The 16479-nt window shown below is 40.7% G+C and overlaps 1 protein-coding gene across 2 annotated transcripts in view; it reads left to right on the top strand.

The window, feature by feature from the left end:
- Nucleotides 1-16479, top strand: part of DOCK1 (dedicator of cytokinesis 1) — a 545238-nt gene that overhangs the window by 491948 nt on the left and 36811 nt on the right. For both annotated transcript variants that reach the window (XM_019555687.1, XM_019555686.1), the window contains exon 49: nt 9104-9302. In XM_019555687.1, the coding sequence (XP_019411232.1) occupies nt 9104-9302 (199 nt within the window). The remainder of the gene's footprint in view (nt 1-9103; nt 9303-16479) is intronic.

Genomic DNA, 16479 nt, shown 5'->3' with positions numbered 1-16479 from the left:
GGTGGTCACCCCTGATAAACTTATAGGTGGCCATCAGATCACCCCTGAGCCTACGCTTTTCCAGGCTAAAGAGTCCCATGAGTCTTATTAGAAGACACCTGTTTTTAAAAAAGGACCTTTGCATTTTATTACAATACAAACAATAATAAGTAATAGTGGTAGTGGTAATATTTTTAGTCTGTCTGTGGAGCAAGTAACAAATTTTGTGTGAGTATAGCTGGAACTCTTTGGGTTTTATATATCATCTTGGGCAGTATACAAGTCAAGAGACCTGTCTTTTGTGTCCAGTTCTGTCAGTTTCATACTTTAGACTTTGGACAAGACATTCCCCCATTTTGAATATCAGTTTATACATCTTTAAAATAGGAATAAAGATATCTGGTAAAACACTATATTTGTGAATTAAACTGTTGTAGAAAGAGTTATTATTCATTGTATTTATATTTTAATGTAGATCAGGGGTGCTCAACCTCTGGCCCGCAAGCCAAATCAGACCTGTGAAGCCAGGACATTCAGCCCACAGGGATTCCCATGGGCCAGAAAACTTGGCAGCAGGAAGCGGTGGAAGCTCCATGCAACCATTGCCTGTGCAACAAGATCAGGGCTAGACCTACCCTGTGGGTGTCCAGATCGGACTGGGCTGCACTCTCCACCCCCCCCCAGCCCACCCCCTCCACCCAAATGTTCAAACTGGGGCCAAAGCACTCTATTCTGCCCTCCCCCACCAGTGCATCAGGATTGGGGCCAAGGTGCTCCTCTCTCCCTGTGCCCCTCCTACCACCCATCCAGAGCAGGGCCACCCCATGCCCCAGGCATGTCCTGATCAGGGCCAATCCATCGCCTCCCCCTGCCCCATGTTTCCATATTGGAGCCAACTTGTCCTGTCCTGCATGTTTGGGTTGGGATTGGGACTGGACTGCACCCTCCCCTGTGCATCTGCTCAGGCCTCTCCATCCTGCCCCCCCCTTGCACCCAGATAGGGCTGTTGTGCCCCCATCCCCTCCTGGATCAGGGGCACTCCACCACACCCCTGCCCCAGATGGACAGATCAGGGTCAGGCAGCAACACCTCCCCACCCACAGCCAGATATGACCCATGATGGGATGTGGCACTGCCCATCTGGCTCACAGGACAAAAAGATTAGGCACTAACTAACTAACTACTATGTAGACAATTCTAGGCTCTGTTTGTGAGGGTAATGATTTAAGTCTCATTCCTACAAGTGGTGATTTAAATATTTTTGGCAGCTAGCTGAAGAATGAACTTGCGTTCTAAGTATTGCTGGTAGAAATTGAAATTCCTGTTCCTTGGGGAAATTCTGAAATTTAAAAAAAAATTCATTCCCAAACACAATAATTAAATAACAGTTTTTCCCTAGAACAGGAGTTCTATGATTCTTTTAGAAAAATGTGAAGTTTCTGTGAACCTTCTTGAAACTCTCCAAGCTAAGAACCCCAGTACCCTGCCAGACAAGGAGCTGACCCACTCTTTGGCTCGGGTAGCTTTGGGTGCCTGAGAGGCTGGCTATTTTACCTGGAAACAGTGACTTTATGTGTTTGGACTGCTAAAGAGCTGGAAGATAATATTCCTCAAATGGCCCACCTGGTCATGGAGGCAAGCCGAGAAGCCTGTAGAAACTAGACGGATTTCAAAACACCCAGGGACAAACTTGTCACCTCCATTACAGTTTCATCAAAATAATGACGATCCCATGGAATATTTTAATTTCAACAAGGCAGCATTTTCTGTCAGAAAAAAATAAAACATTCCATAACTAAAATTTTCTGCTTTCTCTAGCTCTAGGTGACCTTGGCTCTTTAATTTAAAAAAACAGGTAACTGTTTTACAGAATTGTTTAACAACTTTATTGAAAGTGGTCACCAGTGTATGAGTTGTGAATAGGTTTCAGAAGTTTAGCTTTAACAATGATTTATATTTTAAACATTATCTTTAAAAATCCACACATCATTGCTGTTTTAGATAAGCTACATGTTAACAATGAAAGTAGAAGCCCTGATTTCAGGGTTGCCAAAATGTATTTAAAATATTAATATAAAAACAAAACAAAAACATAAAATAAATTCAAAAGACATAGTCATTTTGATTCTAGGCTCACAGGAAGATAAGCCCCAAAGGATTTTTTTGTGTCATTGATGATAATAATGAAAGTTACTAGAATAAATTCCCTTCACATTATATGGAGTACATACCCCCCACCAATAAAAAGTGCATGGAATACTGATTAGTAAGCAGTAGTTGATTTATAAGTAACTATTAACATGTTAATATTCTGAGCTGTAGTTCTTTAGAAATACCACAATCTGTTAATTGTGAATACTCCTGTCTATAATACTGCATATTTCTATATCATGTTATTGAATCTATACTGATATATATATATCTATGATTTATGCAAAGATAAACCTTAAATATATGTTGGCAACTGAAATCAGGGCTTCTGCTTTTGTTGTTAACATGTAGCTTATGTAAAACAGCAATGATGTGTGGATTTTTAAAGATAATGTTTAAAATATAAACCATTGTTAAAGCAAAACTTCTGAAACCTGTTCACCTGGTTGTTACATTAGAGATATCTAGAACGGAAGCATGAGCCTTTGTTGAGCCTCAGTGGATATCACCGGGGTCTCACAATGTGAGTAGTACTAGATTCCATCGTACAATCGGGACTTACATATTCATGCATCAGAGCATTGTATGTATTTTTCTTAAGTATGGGGAACATTTCATACCAAGAATTACTTTTAAATGCAAGAGGGAAGGATTTCTATGAGTTGCATCTTTTATTGGACCAAGAGCATGATTGAGATAGACTTGCACAAGTTTTTGAATACAAAGTATTCAAACACTTTTAAATGCAATATATTTCATTGCTTTTTTGTCTTTCTGCAATAATTTCAACTTTCTTTCTAAAACATGTTAGCATAATATTTAACCTAGGATGCCATCTGTTCATCTTCTGTAACATAAAAACAGTATCACAATAGATTTAGGTATGAAAGGTGTATTTTTATGAGGTAGTTTTATAGAAAAATAACCCATAGCAGTTATCTGTAGCCTGGAAATGAAAAATAAGCCCAACAGGAATAAAATATTGCTTATATTTTTAATTTCCTGGATATTTAAGCTCAGGACTCAAAACAGAGAAAGATCATTCAAATATTCTTTAGGCTTTGCTTACCATTCTAAGTAATAAACCAAAAAAAAAAAAGTTTAAAAAATGAACTGTTAGTTTTCATTCAAAAGTTCATTTGATAAAGTTCATTAAAACCCTAAAGGCTTCTTTGTGCAGTCAGAACAAAAATAGTCAACTGTGAAGGGTAAAAATTGTATCTTTTCGGACAAAGATTAAGATAGTATATCAGCCTTGCATATATTCACACACTTGAACCATGTGTCTGCTTTGCAAATGCCTGAGGTTTGTAGTGTTCCAAATATGAAAATTCACCTACTACTCAGAAATCAACCTTGCCCTTAGTTATTGGCAATAAAAACCTAACCTGAAGTCTTTCACTAACTTGTCATCCTTAATGCTTTCTATGCTCTCAGAATGCATTAAGCTAGGAATTGCCATCTGATCTTGATCAGTATGTACAGTATACACACTAACATTTATATCTACAGATGTCTGCACACCCGCCCTACACATCTGCACATAAGATTATTATACATGACATTATTATAAGCAGAGATCATCGCACCATCTGTGATTAAGCTTGCCTGCCATTTCTTGACCTTATTTTCAATTCCTTATGTATTTACTAACCTTGAAATATGTGGATGGAAATTTTATAGGCTAAGTACTTGCCCTAGACCCTTCCTTCCATCCTTCTCTCCTTCCTGTAATGAAAAGAGTTCTGCCGTTTCTTCCACTGAGGCTAGGGAAAAATATATTCTACCAACATTTAAAAAAATGCAGACCTGACCCCACTTCTCCCTCCACCATCAAGTTTTAAAATAGAGCTTGAACTTTGGCAGAGGAATGCCTTTTGTGTTAGGAATATTTAACTTGCTGGATCTATGCAAATCTACCCAAATTTGACCAATTGTGCATTGCTGAAAAATTGTCCTTTATTCAGTAGAAGATTGCTAGACTTTTAAAACTATAAATTCCCCAAGGATCTCTACTCCAACCCAAACTTGGAGACTTTCCTTGGTTCAAATGAAGCTCTAGACTACTATGGGTTCCTGAACTGAGAGCCAGAAAGCTCTGTTTCCCTTTGTGCTCTCAAGTGCCTGATATATGTTACATGTAAGATGCGATTAACAGGTTAATTACATCTTAAATAGTAACCCAGCCATTTAAGGTGTTATAATAATTAGAGCCCATAAAGTTATTCCACATGTAACAACTTTGTGGCTCATTTGTATCATATCTTAAATTGACTACATGGCTGGTCAGGACTGGTCCAGACAGTTCCCAACCCTCAGCTGGATGTCAGGATCCACCATGGGGCAGCCCCAGATCCTGGGACAGCTGTCTCAACAGTCTGATCCTGGGGTCTCTATACACCAGGACCTTTATAACTTTGTGTACTGACCAGCTGAGCAGCATATAAGGTTTTAATTCTGCCCTGAACATGGGGACCTAGGGATCAGGCTGTTGCAGTACTGGTAAGTAGGGTGTGATAAGGATCTAGTCCTTGATCCCAAAGTCATGCATCCTGCCATGCATATGTGGCATGGCAGGAGGCATGATTGTTGACATCATGGCTTAGATCCCATGGCACCTTAAACTAAACATCTGGTATGGGCGTCCATGTTCCCCCACTCCGCCCAGGTATGAGGAAGCTGCCTATTTCACATAAAAGGCATATAATCATTCAGTAAGGCCAAGGATGAAATTGAAACTGGCTTGGTAAAAGGTCTAGTACTTAGATGAGAAGCCTGAGAACTGAGCAGAGGATTCTTGCCACTGTTAAGAGATAGGATAGTGGGATAAATGGTTTAACTCAGAGTGGTATTTCCCTCTTACATACCTCCCCCCTTTTTTAGACCATCCCAGCTGGTTCCTGTAATTGCAGATTCCCATTTTGGATCTTTGAGTTTTCCTCCAACTCCTTATGGTATCTCATTCCCTTTGCTCGGTGGCCTGGACAAGAAATTGACTACCACTTCCTTCTTCCCCGCTAGGAATTCAACTGAAAAATGAAAAGGTTGCAATGCAAGGGCCTATCGCGGTATTCGGTAGTTATCCATTTTGGACATTTGTAACCACCTTTAAAGGGGTGTAATCCGTAATCGGAACAAATTTTCGACCTGATAAATAATATCTAAACAGTTCAATGCCCCACCTAATAGCCAGACATTCTCGTTCTATAGTTGAGTGCCTGGTCTCTGCCTTCATCAGTTTCTTGCTTGCATAGGCTATGGGTCTTTCTGCTCCCTGCCATTTTTGAAAAATCACAATCCTCTTAACACACCCCAATGCATCCATCTGCAAGAAGAACAGTTCCTGGAACCAGGGTGTATAAGACTGGTGCACTGCAGAGAACTTGTTTGGTTTTCTCAAAGGCCCTCACCACAGCTTCTTACCAATTTAACAACCTGGGTTTTCCTTTGTCATGTCTGTCAATGGAAAAAAAAGTGTTGGATAAACCTCCTATAGTAGTTTGCGAGTCCTAAGAATGACCTAAGTTGTTTTAAGGTCCAAGGTAGCCGACAAGCTTTTATGGCTTCCACCTTATCAGCTACGGGCTTTATCTGCCCCGACTTACGTGGAAACCGAGGTACTTAATCTCATTCTGCTCCAAGCTACATTTCTTAGGGTTAGCTGTCAGCCCTGCCTCTCTTAGTTCCTGCAGGACTGCCTGTAAATGTTGACAATGTTGCTCCCAAGTTTGTGAAAATATTATAATGTCAATGTACACCGAGGCTTAATTTTGATGAGGGGCCAAGGTCTCATCCATTAAGCTTGGGAACAAAGTGGCCACCCCACTTAACCTGAATGGCATCCATCTAAACTGAAAGAGGCCCCAAGGTATACCAAAAGCCATCTTCTCTTCATCCTGCTCCTTCATGGGGATCTGCCAATAACCCTTTGTTAAATTCAGGGTTGATGTGTATCTAGCCTGCCCAATCTTTTCCAGTATCTCTTCTGTCTGGGGCATAGGAAAGGTGTCAAGGGCCGCCACCTCATTAACCTTTCTGAAATCTACACAGACCCATCTAATACTGTCTTTTTTCAGAACTATTACCAGTGGGCTTCACCTGGGACTCTTCTGTAATTCCAGCCTCCAACATTTGAGCAATTACTTGCCTCACCGCTTCCCACAAATGTTGGGGTAGTCTCGTTCTGTGGTCTCTAAACGCACTCCCTTCGGGAGTCCTAATCTCGTGCATTATCCCTCTAGCTCTCCCTGGCCTGGCCTGAAATACATCAGGGAATTTATCTATTAGCCTTTTTAGCTCCTCTGCTTGCCCTGCTGACAACCCATCCCCTATCCTGGGCCCTCTGGGTTTCCTCTCTGAAATCATGGGGTCCCCTGCTTCATTCAAATCTCCTACATCTTCCTGTATTAACCAGGCCTCTCTCCCATTCCATTTCTTTAACAGGTGAATGTGGTAAATCTGCCTCCTCCCCACTGACTCTGTCCTTTGGACCTCATAATCTATGCATCCCAACCTCCTAGTTATCTGAAACGGTCCCTGACACCGGTACAGGAGTTTGTGTGTGTTATCAGGTAACAGTACTAGAACCCATTCTCCTACTCGCAGGTTCCTCTCCTGGGTACGAGTATCATAGTTTTGTTTTTGCCTATGTTGACTCGCTCCCAAATTCTCTTGGACCACCTCCCAAACTCTCTCTAAACATTCTCAGAAATCCTGTATGAACTGATTAGTCTCTCTCCTTTCAGTGTGTCCCTCTGACCAACCCTCACAAATTATATCCAGTACACCCCATAGCTTACGTCCATAGACCAACTCGAACGGGGTACACCCCGTCAAGGCCTGTGGGGCTTCCCTGGCCACAAATAACAACAGGGGTAACATTAACTCCCACTTCTGCAGGTCTCCCTGAATACATGCCCAGAGCATGCCCTTCAAGGTTCTGTTAAACCTTTCTACTAAACCATCCACCTGGGGATGGTAGATGGAGGTTCTAAGTTGCTTAATTCGGAGCATCTTGCACACTCCCCTTAGTACCCCTGACATAAATGTCTTGGCCTGATCCGTCAAAATTTCATGAGAAATTCCTACCTGTGATACCCATTTTATCAACTCCCCTGCTACCTTCAACATTCCATAAGGGTATGGCTTCTGGGAATTGCATTGCATTATCTATCATAACCAAGACATACTGATACCCGGCAGTGCTCTTAGGAAATGGTCCCCTAGTATCCAAGGCAGTCCTCTCAAAGGAACTTTCCACCTGGGGCATCAGCACCAAAGGAACCCATGCAGGCTTATATCTCTGTCCTCTGACACTCAGGACATTCTTTGCAGTATCAAGTAACTTGTAAATCCCTGGCCAAAAGACTCCTAGCTTTAACTGTGCCTCTGTTTTATCTCAACCTAGATGGCTTCCCATGGGCAGCACATGGGCAATTTCTAACCACCATGGACAATAATGGCTTGGGACCGAGATCTGCACCACTTCTTCCCCTCCCTTGCCCTTGTCTATCTGATACAGAATCCCATTCCTTACCTCAAACCAGGGAAGTACCTCCATCAACTTAGGTCTGAGCACCTCTTCCTCCCTCCAAGCCAGGCTCTCTTCATAGATGTTCTGGAATAATCCTTAATTGGCAAAATCCTTAATTGGCAATTAAGTCTGTATCTCAGCTCCAGCTGCCGAACCGCAGTCTCTCAATGAGTGTGGTCTCAGGTCTTCATAACAGAGTTACTGCCTCCCTGTTACACATGCATATAGATATCTGTTTAAAGCCTAGCTCTTCTTGACTTTAGTTGGAGCTTTGAATGCATTTCTCAAATCAGAGTCCAGGGTCAGGGAACTTCTCAAATAAGTTAGTGATCACCTGTGAAAAAATTGGTTTAAGTGTCTTGCCTTATCATAGAGGAACTTTTGAAGCTGATTTCCAGGGCAGCCAAGGAAGGCAGCTATGTGGGGCTAGGAAGTAGAAAGTAAGCTAAAGGGTAGTTGACTCAATTAGATGGCTGATGCTTTGGGAAGGAGCAGATCCTGAGTTCTACCCTGGACTCTTGCCATCAGTGGGGCACAAACTTCCCCACTGCTCTGTCCATTTTATCCAACAAATAGTAAATGCAAGCTGCAGTGTCTCAGCTTCATAAGGAGTGCTGGAGATTAGATTGGATAATGCCTAACCTGGGGTTGCTGATTAAAGTACTGTGCTGGGAATTCAGATGTAGTTTCATCACCTCTGGGCAAGGAGGGACCTAGAACCCAGGTCTCCTGCTTCTTGGATAAGCTTTAACTACTCAGTTGTTGGGGCTGAAACAAAAGGGCTGTCCTAAGCTTCAGCCACTTACAATCTGCTCTCAGTTTCTGGGGTTTATATTCTGGTACATATCACATGTAGCCACATCCCTGCTCAGTCATGGTGTAGCTTGCTGCTTATTTCAGTTGCTGTGTGGATGCATATGTGTCCATACTGCACAGGTAATAGAATAAAAAACTCTGTAAAAGCCAAAAATACCGTGTAAAGTGAACGTATGGAAACCAACATATAAAGTCCATGTATGTGTGCTGCTAATCCATGACATGCATTCATGAAGTAGAGATCCATAAAGTAGAGATTCATAAATTTTCACTGTGAATATGTGTGAACTACTAAGATTTGCACTGAAAGAAACAGGCTAAACCTGTAGATGTGAGAGAGTGTTGATCTATAAACCTTATCCTACAGAAAGCATATGTAATTGTATAACAGTGTATTTATCATAGAACTTAAAGGTAAGTACACAGTACGGGTCCATTAGCAGTTCTACCATAAATTTACACTTTTTATAAACCTCTTTTCCTTACCATTGTATAGTGAGCCCCACTAGGTTAACAGAAGATTTTTGAACTAAAAATATGCTGTTTCTGGGAACTGAGAAAATTAAAATATGTTGTTTTGACAATAACGTTTTATTGATCTAAATGAATGAATTTTCCTTTTAGGTTTGTGCTTGAACCTCTTCTGCCAAAAAAGATGCATTCTAGATCTCAAGATAAGCTGGACAAGGATGACCTAGATAAAGATAAGAAGGAAAAGAAAAAGGAAAAAAGGAACAGCAAGCATCAAGAAATATTTGATAAAGAATTTAAATCTACAGATATTTCTTTGCAGCAATCAGAAGCAGTGATCCTTTCAGAAACGGTAATGTTAACAAGTAGTGCTTTACTTAATTACAGGCAATATTGTTTATATTGTTTTAAATGACATTAACATGCTTATAGTTTGCTGTTTTAAGTATTAAAAAACTCTGAAGATAATTGCATTGTAGTTAGAATTCTTGCTGTTATACCCAGAAATAGAGATTTTAGTTCACAAAAGTAACAGAGTAAAGATATTTGATATAGTTTTTCTGTAAGTTTTTTTTTATATATGGCCTTTTGAAAAGGTCAATAGTTGCTATGTTTAAAGAAAACATGAATTCTCCCATTTCTAGCATAGTGTCTTCTGGTTGTGGCTCATGACAGATTCTTATTTTTCCATATGATTTCATCTGACCTCTAAGAACATATTAATTGGTGGAAATCATATAAAATCCTACATAGATACAGGAATCAATATTCTTGAACCATTCCAGATCAGGACCTACACAATGCCTTCTTACAAACCTTCTTGAAAATGTTGCAGGGTTTTTGATTTTAGCCGTGTTGGTCTAAGGACATAGGCAGGCAAGGTTCTTTGAGCAGATGTGATATCTTTTTATTAGACAAGCTGAGTAGTAGGAAAAAAATTATTTGCAGGCTTTCAGGCACAAGCACCCTTCTCCAGACATAGAAAATCTGCTGTTCTGAGATCTCCAAGGTATGAAAGAAGCTAAAAGTGTGATGGAAGGTCAGTGAGAATGTAAATAGGTGGAAATTAGGAAAACAATGGGTAGAGAAGGGAGGGGGTGAGGGGAATGAGGGGGAAATAATGCCAGAGGTAAGCAAGGAAGACTGCTGTAGTTGAGTTCTCCAAGACAGAAGAGAGGCAATCTGTGAAAAAGAATCCACTAAAGAAGAATAAAAATATATATTGTATGCAAACAGGCTAGGCTGGTAGTGCCACACTTCTGAGGCCACAGACAGGAGCAGGGCAGGCTCAGCAGTACAGAGTAGGTGGCAGTGGTCCAGGGAGAGATGGGGGGGCTTGAACAGGGGGAGCGCAGGGAAGAGTGTCTATGAGGGGGGGCTAAGGTGAATTTTGGGGTGGCTATAGCTCCCTCCCTCCCCCCATGCCTCCCCTGATGTAAAGGCATTTATTTAAGGCTGTATCTCCTTTAAACCAGTTTTTGACAGACAATATAATTAGCTACAACCACAACTATGTAATACTTTTATTTCTAAAATGGTCCAGTATAGGTGATATACTAATTGTAAGTATTTCTTAACTGTAGGCCTGGTTACTATTTGGATGGATGATTTAGCTTCCAAGATTGGACAGGGCCATGGGCTTAGTCATCCTCGTATGAGAATCCCTGTGTTCTCCATGGGCCCGACCCAAAGACTGTTGAAGTTATGGGGGGCGTTTTTCTGATGACTAAAGTCAGTTTTGCATGAAACCTTGAGTTTATTGATTCCAGAATTAGCAGGATGAAGTTGGTTAGATGGAAGGATGATGCATTTTGAATATGTGTGTCATCTGGTTAGTGCAGCACAGCCCACTGTAGAGGTATTTGGCACATTCTAGCAGTCATATTAAGACTGACCCTAAGCATTGCATATGACATATCTCAAATCAACCAGTATTGTAGCTGACATGCCTTAGCTGTTAGGCTCAACAGCCCATCTTAACTATTGATATTTATCTGAAATCTTTAGAGTGAATTTTCTTTTAATTCTTAAACTCATTTTGGATAAGCAGTTCTTCCCAAAAGTTCTTATCAAGTTTCTAAAACATGTACTGCTGAACATTGTACAAATGCTTAGATAAATAATAATTTAAAGTATTAATTAACAATAATAGTTACCATTTTTTCTTATTGTACAGTGAGTACCATTGGCACAGTTAAACGACAGCTGCATATTTTGGAACACCTGTTTCCTATTTCATGCATGATTTAATAGTTGAATTCACAGCTTTAGACATTCTATCAAACTTTAATGACCTGATGTAAGCTCTTATGATGGAGGTATATGTCAAAATGCATGCAACATAATTAGGAGATAGACTGCACCAGCATTCGTGATCTTGTGGTCCAAACATTGAGTGCTCTCATGAGGCACATATCTAGATAGCTCCAAGGGTATTTTATTCACATATGCATTCCGGAAGCTGGGAAGGGAACTGCAGAGGTAGAGTCAGTTCTTCTGATGTTTGCATAGTTGTTCAGTTTTTCCAGCTGTCTACAGCAGTTGTCAGGCACCATGCGTCTGAATCAGAAGAACAAAAGCTGAGAGGGAGAAACATAAGCATGATCAAGATGGGGAGAGAGGGTTTAGTGATGCGTACCATAGACGTCTCTAAAAGGATAAGAAACCTGGTCAGAATACCCTCAGCTCCAACCTGGCCACTGGCCCCTCCATTGATATCACTGGCTGCTGTTAGAGGTAGGGTCTCTAGGCTCTGTTATGCTGAATGTTAACTGTGGGTGAGAGGAGATTGATTGATCAGTGAGACCATTCCAGTCACAATTCGATAGCTTTATTAGGGTACTCAATAGCAAAGATTTATTTGGATTGATAAAGACAATGCTTATGTACCCTCAAACTCAGGGAAGAAACAGGTCTGCTGGCCAGGCTTCTCTGTTCCTCTGGTTCATTGAGTTCTGGAGAAGTCCAAATATAGAAATCCAAATTTACCTCTAGCCTATGCCCAATATTTATAAATAGATGGTCCCAATATTCTAATGAATAATCTCTGATTGGTTTTATTTAAACTTCTCTGTGGGCATGTCTAAACAAGACTCTAACTGCAGAGTAGCCTAATAATACTGTGCAAGTGCGCAGTAGCACGCTGGGCAAAAACAATACTAATACAATACTACTTAATAGTATTAGGCTACTGTGCAGTAAGTGGCACTAAAAACCCGTGCGTTGGCACTGATGCGCAGTGGTGCCGGGTTACTGAGCATTAGTTTAGTACTTGGTTATCCAAGTACTAAACTTAATGTGCAGTAACTACAGCACATTAATGAATATGTAGACATACCCACTCTCATTGAAACTCTTAGAACTGGATTAAAGCAGATTTCTTATGGACCTCGAAGGTGTCAATTAGTTGAGATTTATATCGCTGTGAAAGCAAAAGGGAGGATTCCTTATCTCCTTTTCCTTCCCATTGTGGAATGCTGTTTCACACTGGCTTGTTACTCCTTTACCTTAGTTTATGGGCTGAAAAGTCTGCTTTGTTTTTGTACCTTACGTAAGTATTCTAACAAAAATATATATATTATAACAAAATAACATTCAATACATTTGATTACATTAATTACTACTTCTGATATTTTAAGATAAAGCTGTAATATAATGTGTTTAGATTATTTGATATATGTTTTTTTTGTATCTTTGTGCTCTGTTTGATTGTCTCTAGTTAAATATATGTATGGTTTCCTTTACTTTGCTGACCAAACTAGTTGCTACATCTGCAGTGGTTCATGCTATGGTCACCCAGACACAGGCTTTTGAGGCCTTCTTCTTTAGCTACACTTAAGCAGCTTTGACCTAGGCCTTTTAAAAATGGGCAAGCCTGGCAACAACACATAACATTGCCTTACACCTCCTTCTCTCTCCTTTAACTTTTGTTTCCTGCTGCTTCCCCACAGGATGGGGCTGTACATCTCACAGTACTGAGGCACCCACAGTGCGGTGCAGCAAGGGAACTGTGGTGGGGGCCACCTGTATGTGCAGCACAGGGCAGTGGAGGTGGGCTTCCCATGCATGTGGGACCTGTGGCTTGCACTAGTGAACTCTCCCTCCTCAGCCCCCGCCAGAAGTAGCTCATGTAGTGTGTGGCCCCAGGCTGCTTAGAAGTTGCACAGCCTTGGATTTAAATGCAAGGTCCCACTCTTATTAATTGTAAAGAAGAAGGGGGTTTACATCTTTCTTTTGTACCTGGGTCCAGTTCAAGAGTTCTGAGACTCCCAACATATAACAAGTAACTTAAGACTATCCCTAGGATTCAACTCACTTCTGAATCCTTTCACACTCCCGACTCCACCTGCAGAGAGAGCAAAGGAAGGGAGAAGCAGATAATGAAAACAAGTTTCCCATTTCAGTATTTACAAACTTTGGGAAGTTCCAAAATAGCTGGATTCATTTTTAATGCCTGACATTAAAACATGATAGATTTCCTGTGACACGTAAAAGTCAGATGTTCAGTAAAGGTTAATACGTCAAACTGCTGTTGTAGTTCACACTAGTGTTTTTAGAAACTTTTAGAGAAAGGATGTTAAGTAGTTTAAGCATAAAATTTGACTCATCTTAAAATCATTCTACTTTGAAGTGATATGTCCCTATTAATTATTTAATAGAGAAAATCAGCACAGCGTATCAGTGGAATTTGTTTTTCTATTTCTTTCATTTCTGTGGATTACAGCATGTGTAAATTCCCCCTTTGGTTATACAATTCCCAAAACTTTTCAGGTTCCTGCTATAAAACTGATAAAAGGCTATATCTACATGATAAACTTATCGTTTCTGGCAGCAGCCTCCTGAAGTACACTGTGTAGCTCTGGGCAGACTGCCTTCTAACCTGAAAGCAAGATTTGTTTGATAATATCTTTTATTCGATCAACAATATAGTTGGGAGAGATGTTAGACAAGCTTTCAGGCACAACATGCCCTTCCTCAGGTCTAGGAAAGAAGGAACAGCAAAGCTAAATCCCCAGTAAAACAATTACAATGTTTAACTAAATTATATGTCGTGTAGCTTTGGTCATGTTAATTTATCTTGAGAGCGCGGTAATTGGCATACTCATCTGGGCTAAGTAAATCATCCAAAATGATATACAGAGGTAGCCTGCCTCAACTAGCTCATTGTGGTTGAGGGTGCTACTGGCAGGGATGGAAAGTTTGCTGCTAGACATAACCTAAGGCATGGATTTTTTTAGGTGATATCTTTTATTGAGCCAACTGCATGTTTGGGATAAAGTTGGATAAGCTTTCAAATGCAAGACATTCTTCATCAAGTCTGAGGAAGGAAGCATGCACAGCAGTGATTAAGAACAGTGGATAGAGCTGTGAAATTGGAGAGGAGAGAAATTCCCTTGATAGGTCTTGATCTCCCAGTAATCAAGCCTCTTTTTTTCTGTTAATTGTTTCTCTGCTACCGCTGGGAATTTCTCCTCTCTCCAGTTTCAGTGACATCACTAATTCAACTAAAAAGTTCGTTACACAGATGCATTTTTCCTTATTTTCTAATTATTGTTATTATATTGGGCCCAAATTCTTCTAGGACAGGGGTGGGCAAATGGCCAATCCGACTGGCAGCCAGACTCCATTTCCCAGCAGCCTGTGCTCACGTGGCTGGGGCCAGTCTCCATGGAGACCCCAGCCACACCTGTGCTGTGGAAGCTTAAGGCTTGGGTTGCCGTGGGGGCCAGTCTCAGCCACACTGGCAGGACACAGCAGAGCAGAGCAAGGGCCTGCTCCGGAGCTGCTGGGATCTTGCAGTCACCACTGCAAGGAGCCAGGCAGAGCTGCAATCCAGGAGCATGCAGGCTGCAGGTCATGGTTCTGCCCTGGCTGTGGAGCAAGCTGCCCCCATCACAAGATCCCAGTGGCTCCAGAGCAGCCCCCTGCTTTGCTCTGCCATGCATCCTGCCAGTATAGCTGAGGCTGGTCTGCAAGGCAACCCCAGCCTTGAGCTTTCACAGTGCAGGTGTGGCTGGGGTCTCCATGGAGACTGGCCCCAGCCACATGAGCGCAGGCTGCTGGGAAATGGAATCCACTGCTGACTGGATCTGGCCCACAGGCCAAACTTGTCCTGTCCCTGTTCTAGGGGGTAAAAATAAAAAGTACAATATATTGAAACGTAACATATTTCTTTAAATGGCTATCCCCTAACTGTCCTTCTGTTCAACCGTTGTTAGCTAGCTAATTTATTCTAGGCCTCTTAGGAAATAATGTGTTCTGAAAAGATGTTTTTACCTCATCTCAAAGCTGTATCAAGTGATGTTAGTCTATATAAAGTATAAACTTCTATGGGCACTTTCACGCACAAGGATTTTTTTGTCATTAAGTGAATCTTCACAAAGGAAACTGGAGGATCATACATCCGTGCAGCATTATTTTACAGGAATTTTATATTTCCTTTAAAAAACATTCAAGAAGCTTTTCTGGTGAGCTTTACAGCTTAGCTATACTTTTTTGAAAATTCTACTGTATTCATAATGAATTGCCTCACTGATCAAAAACCAAGATTTTACAATTTTTAAAAATTGAAGCAATGTTCCTCATTACGAAGATCTTGTATGGCTCTGATCTTATAAGAAGATAAATTAAATGCTTCAAGATTTGATGATCATTTCATGATCAGAAATGTCTTTCTAGTTTTTGGGACACATATATCCTTTTATGTAGCTGACAAACTTCTTTAACATGAAGTCTAATTGTTAATCCCTTTCATTTTGTGGGTTGATAACAAATCAGATTCTGATGCCAATAATTAACAGATCATTCTAAAGCTTATCTCTAACAGTAGAGTAATAGGCAACACATTTTTTTTAATTTAATGATAATTGAGGCAACTGGCCATGGATTTTATTTTCATTGACCTAAAACATTTTAGCAATGAATTTATCCTGCATTAACAGCCTCCAAAGTTGTGTAGATACACAACTAACGATCATGGTATTAGTAGAACTCTAACTTACACAAACATTTGACATGATAGAGCAGGCTGTCAGCATCATGTAGTAAGTGGAAAAACCTGGTATCTCAAATACCCAACCACAGGCCAGACAGACTGAGTTGCTCTCACCATAGCCTGCTCTACAGAGGAAATGGTAATGTTTGAGATTGTAAATAGGAAAACCTTTTAGTCCAAGTATAGGCATTACAGTTTTACCAATATACACGATCAGAAATTGGTCTTTACCCATAATGGAACAGAAGTTTGGCACACAAAGACAGATTTAAAAATGATGGAACCTGGTCTAAGGTTTGTCTCCCCTCCCGCCAAGGGTGAATGTGTGTTCTGTTTGTTAGCAGTCTAAACTATGCTGCTTATAGAAAACCGCGTGACTTAGACTGATTCCAACTTGGGCTTTTTGAATACTATTGCCCCCCTGGCATCAGCCTCCCAGCACTTAAATAAATAAATAAATAAATAAATAAATTTTAAAAACCCGCGCTCACCGGCTGTAGCAGTGGCGATCAGGGCCTCTGAGGGCTTGTGGCAG

Source organism: Crocodylus porosus, unplaced genomic scaffold (assembly GCF_001723895.1).
Source record: "Crocodylus porosus isolate Cpor-Errol unplaced genomic scaffold, CroPor_comp1, whole genome shotgun sequence".
Classification (NCBI taxonomy): Eukaryota; Metazoa; Chordata; order Crocodylia; family Crocodylidae; genus Crocodylus; species Crocodylus porosus.
Note: the sequence above shows the minus strand (reverse complement) of the source record. Positions and strands in the feature narration are given on the sequence as shown.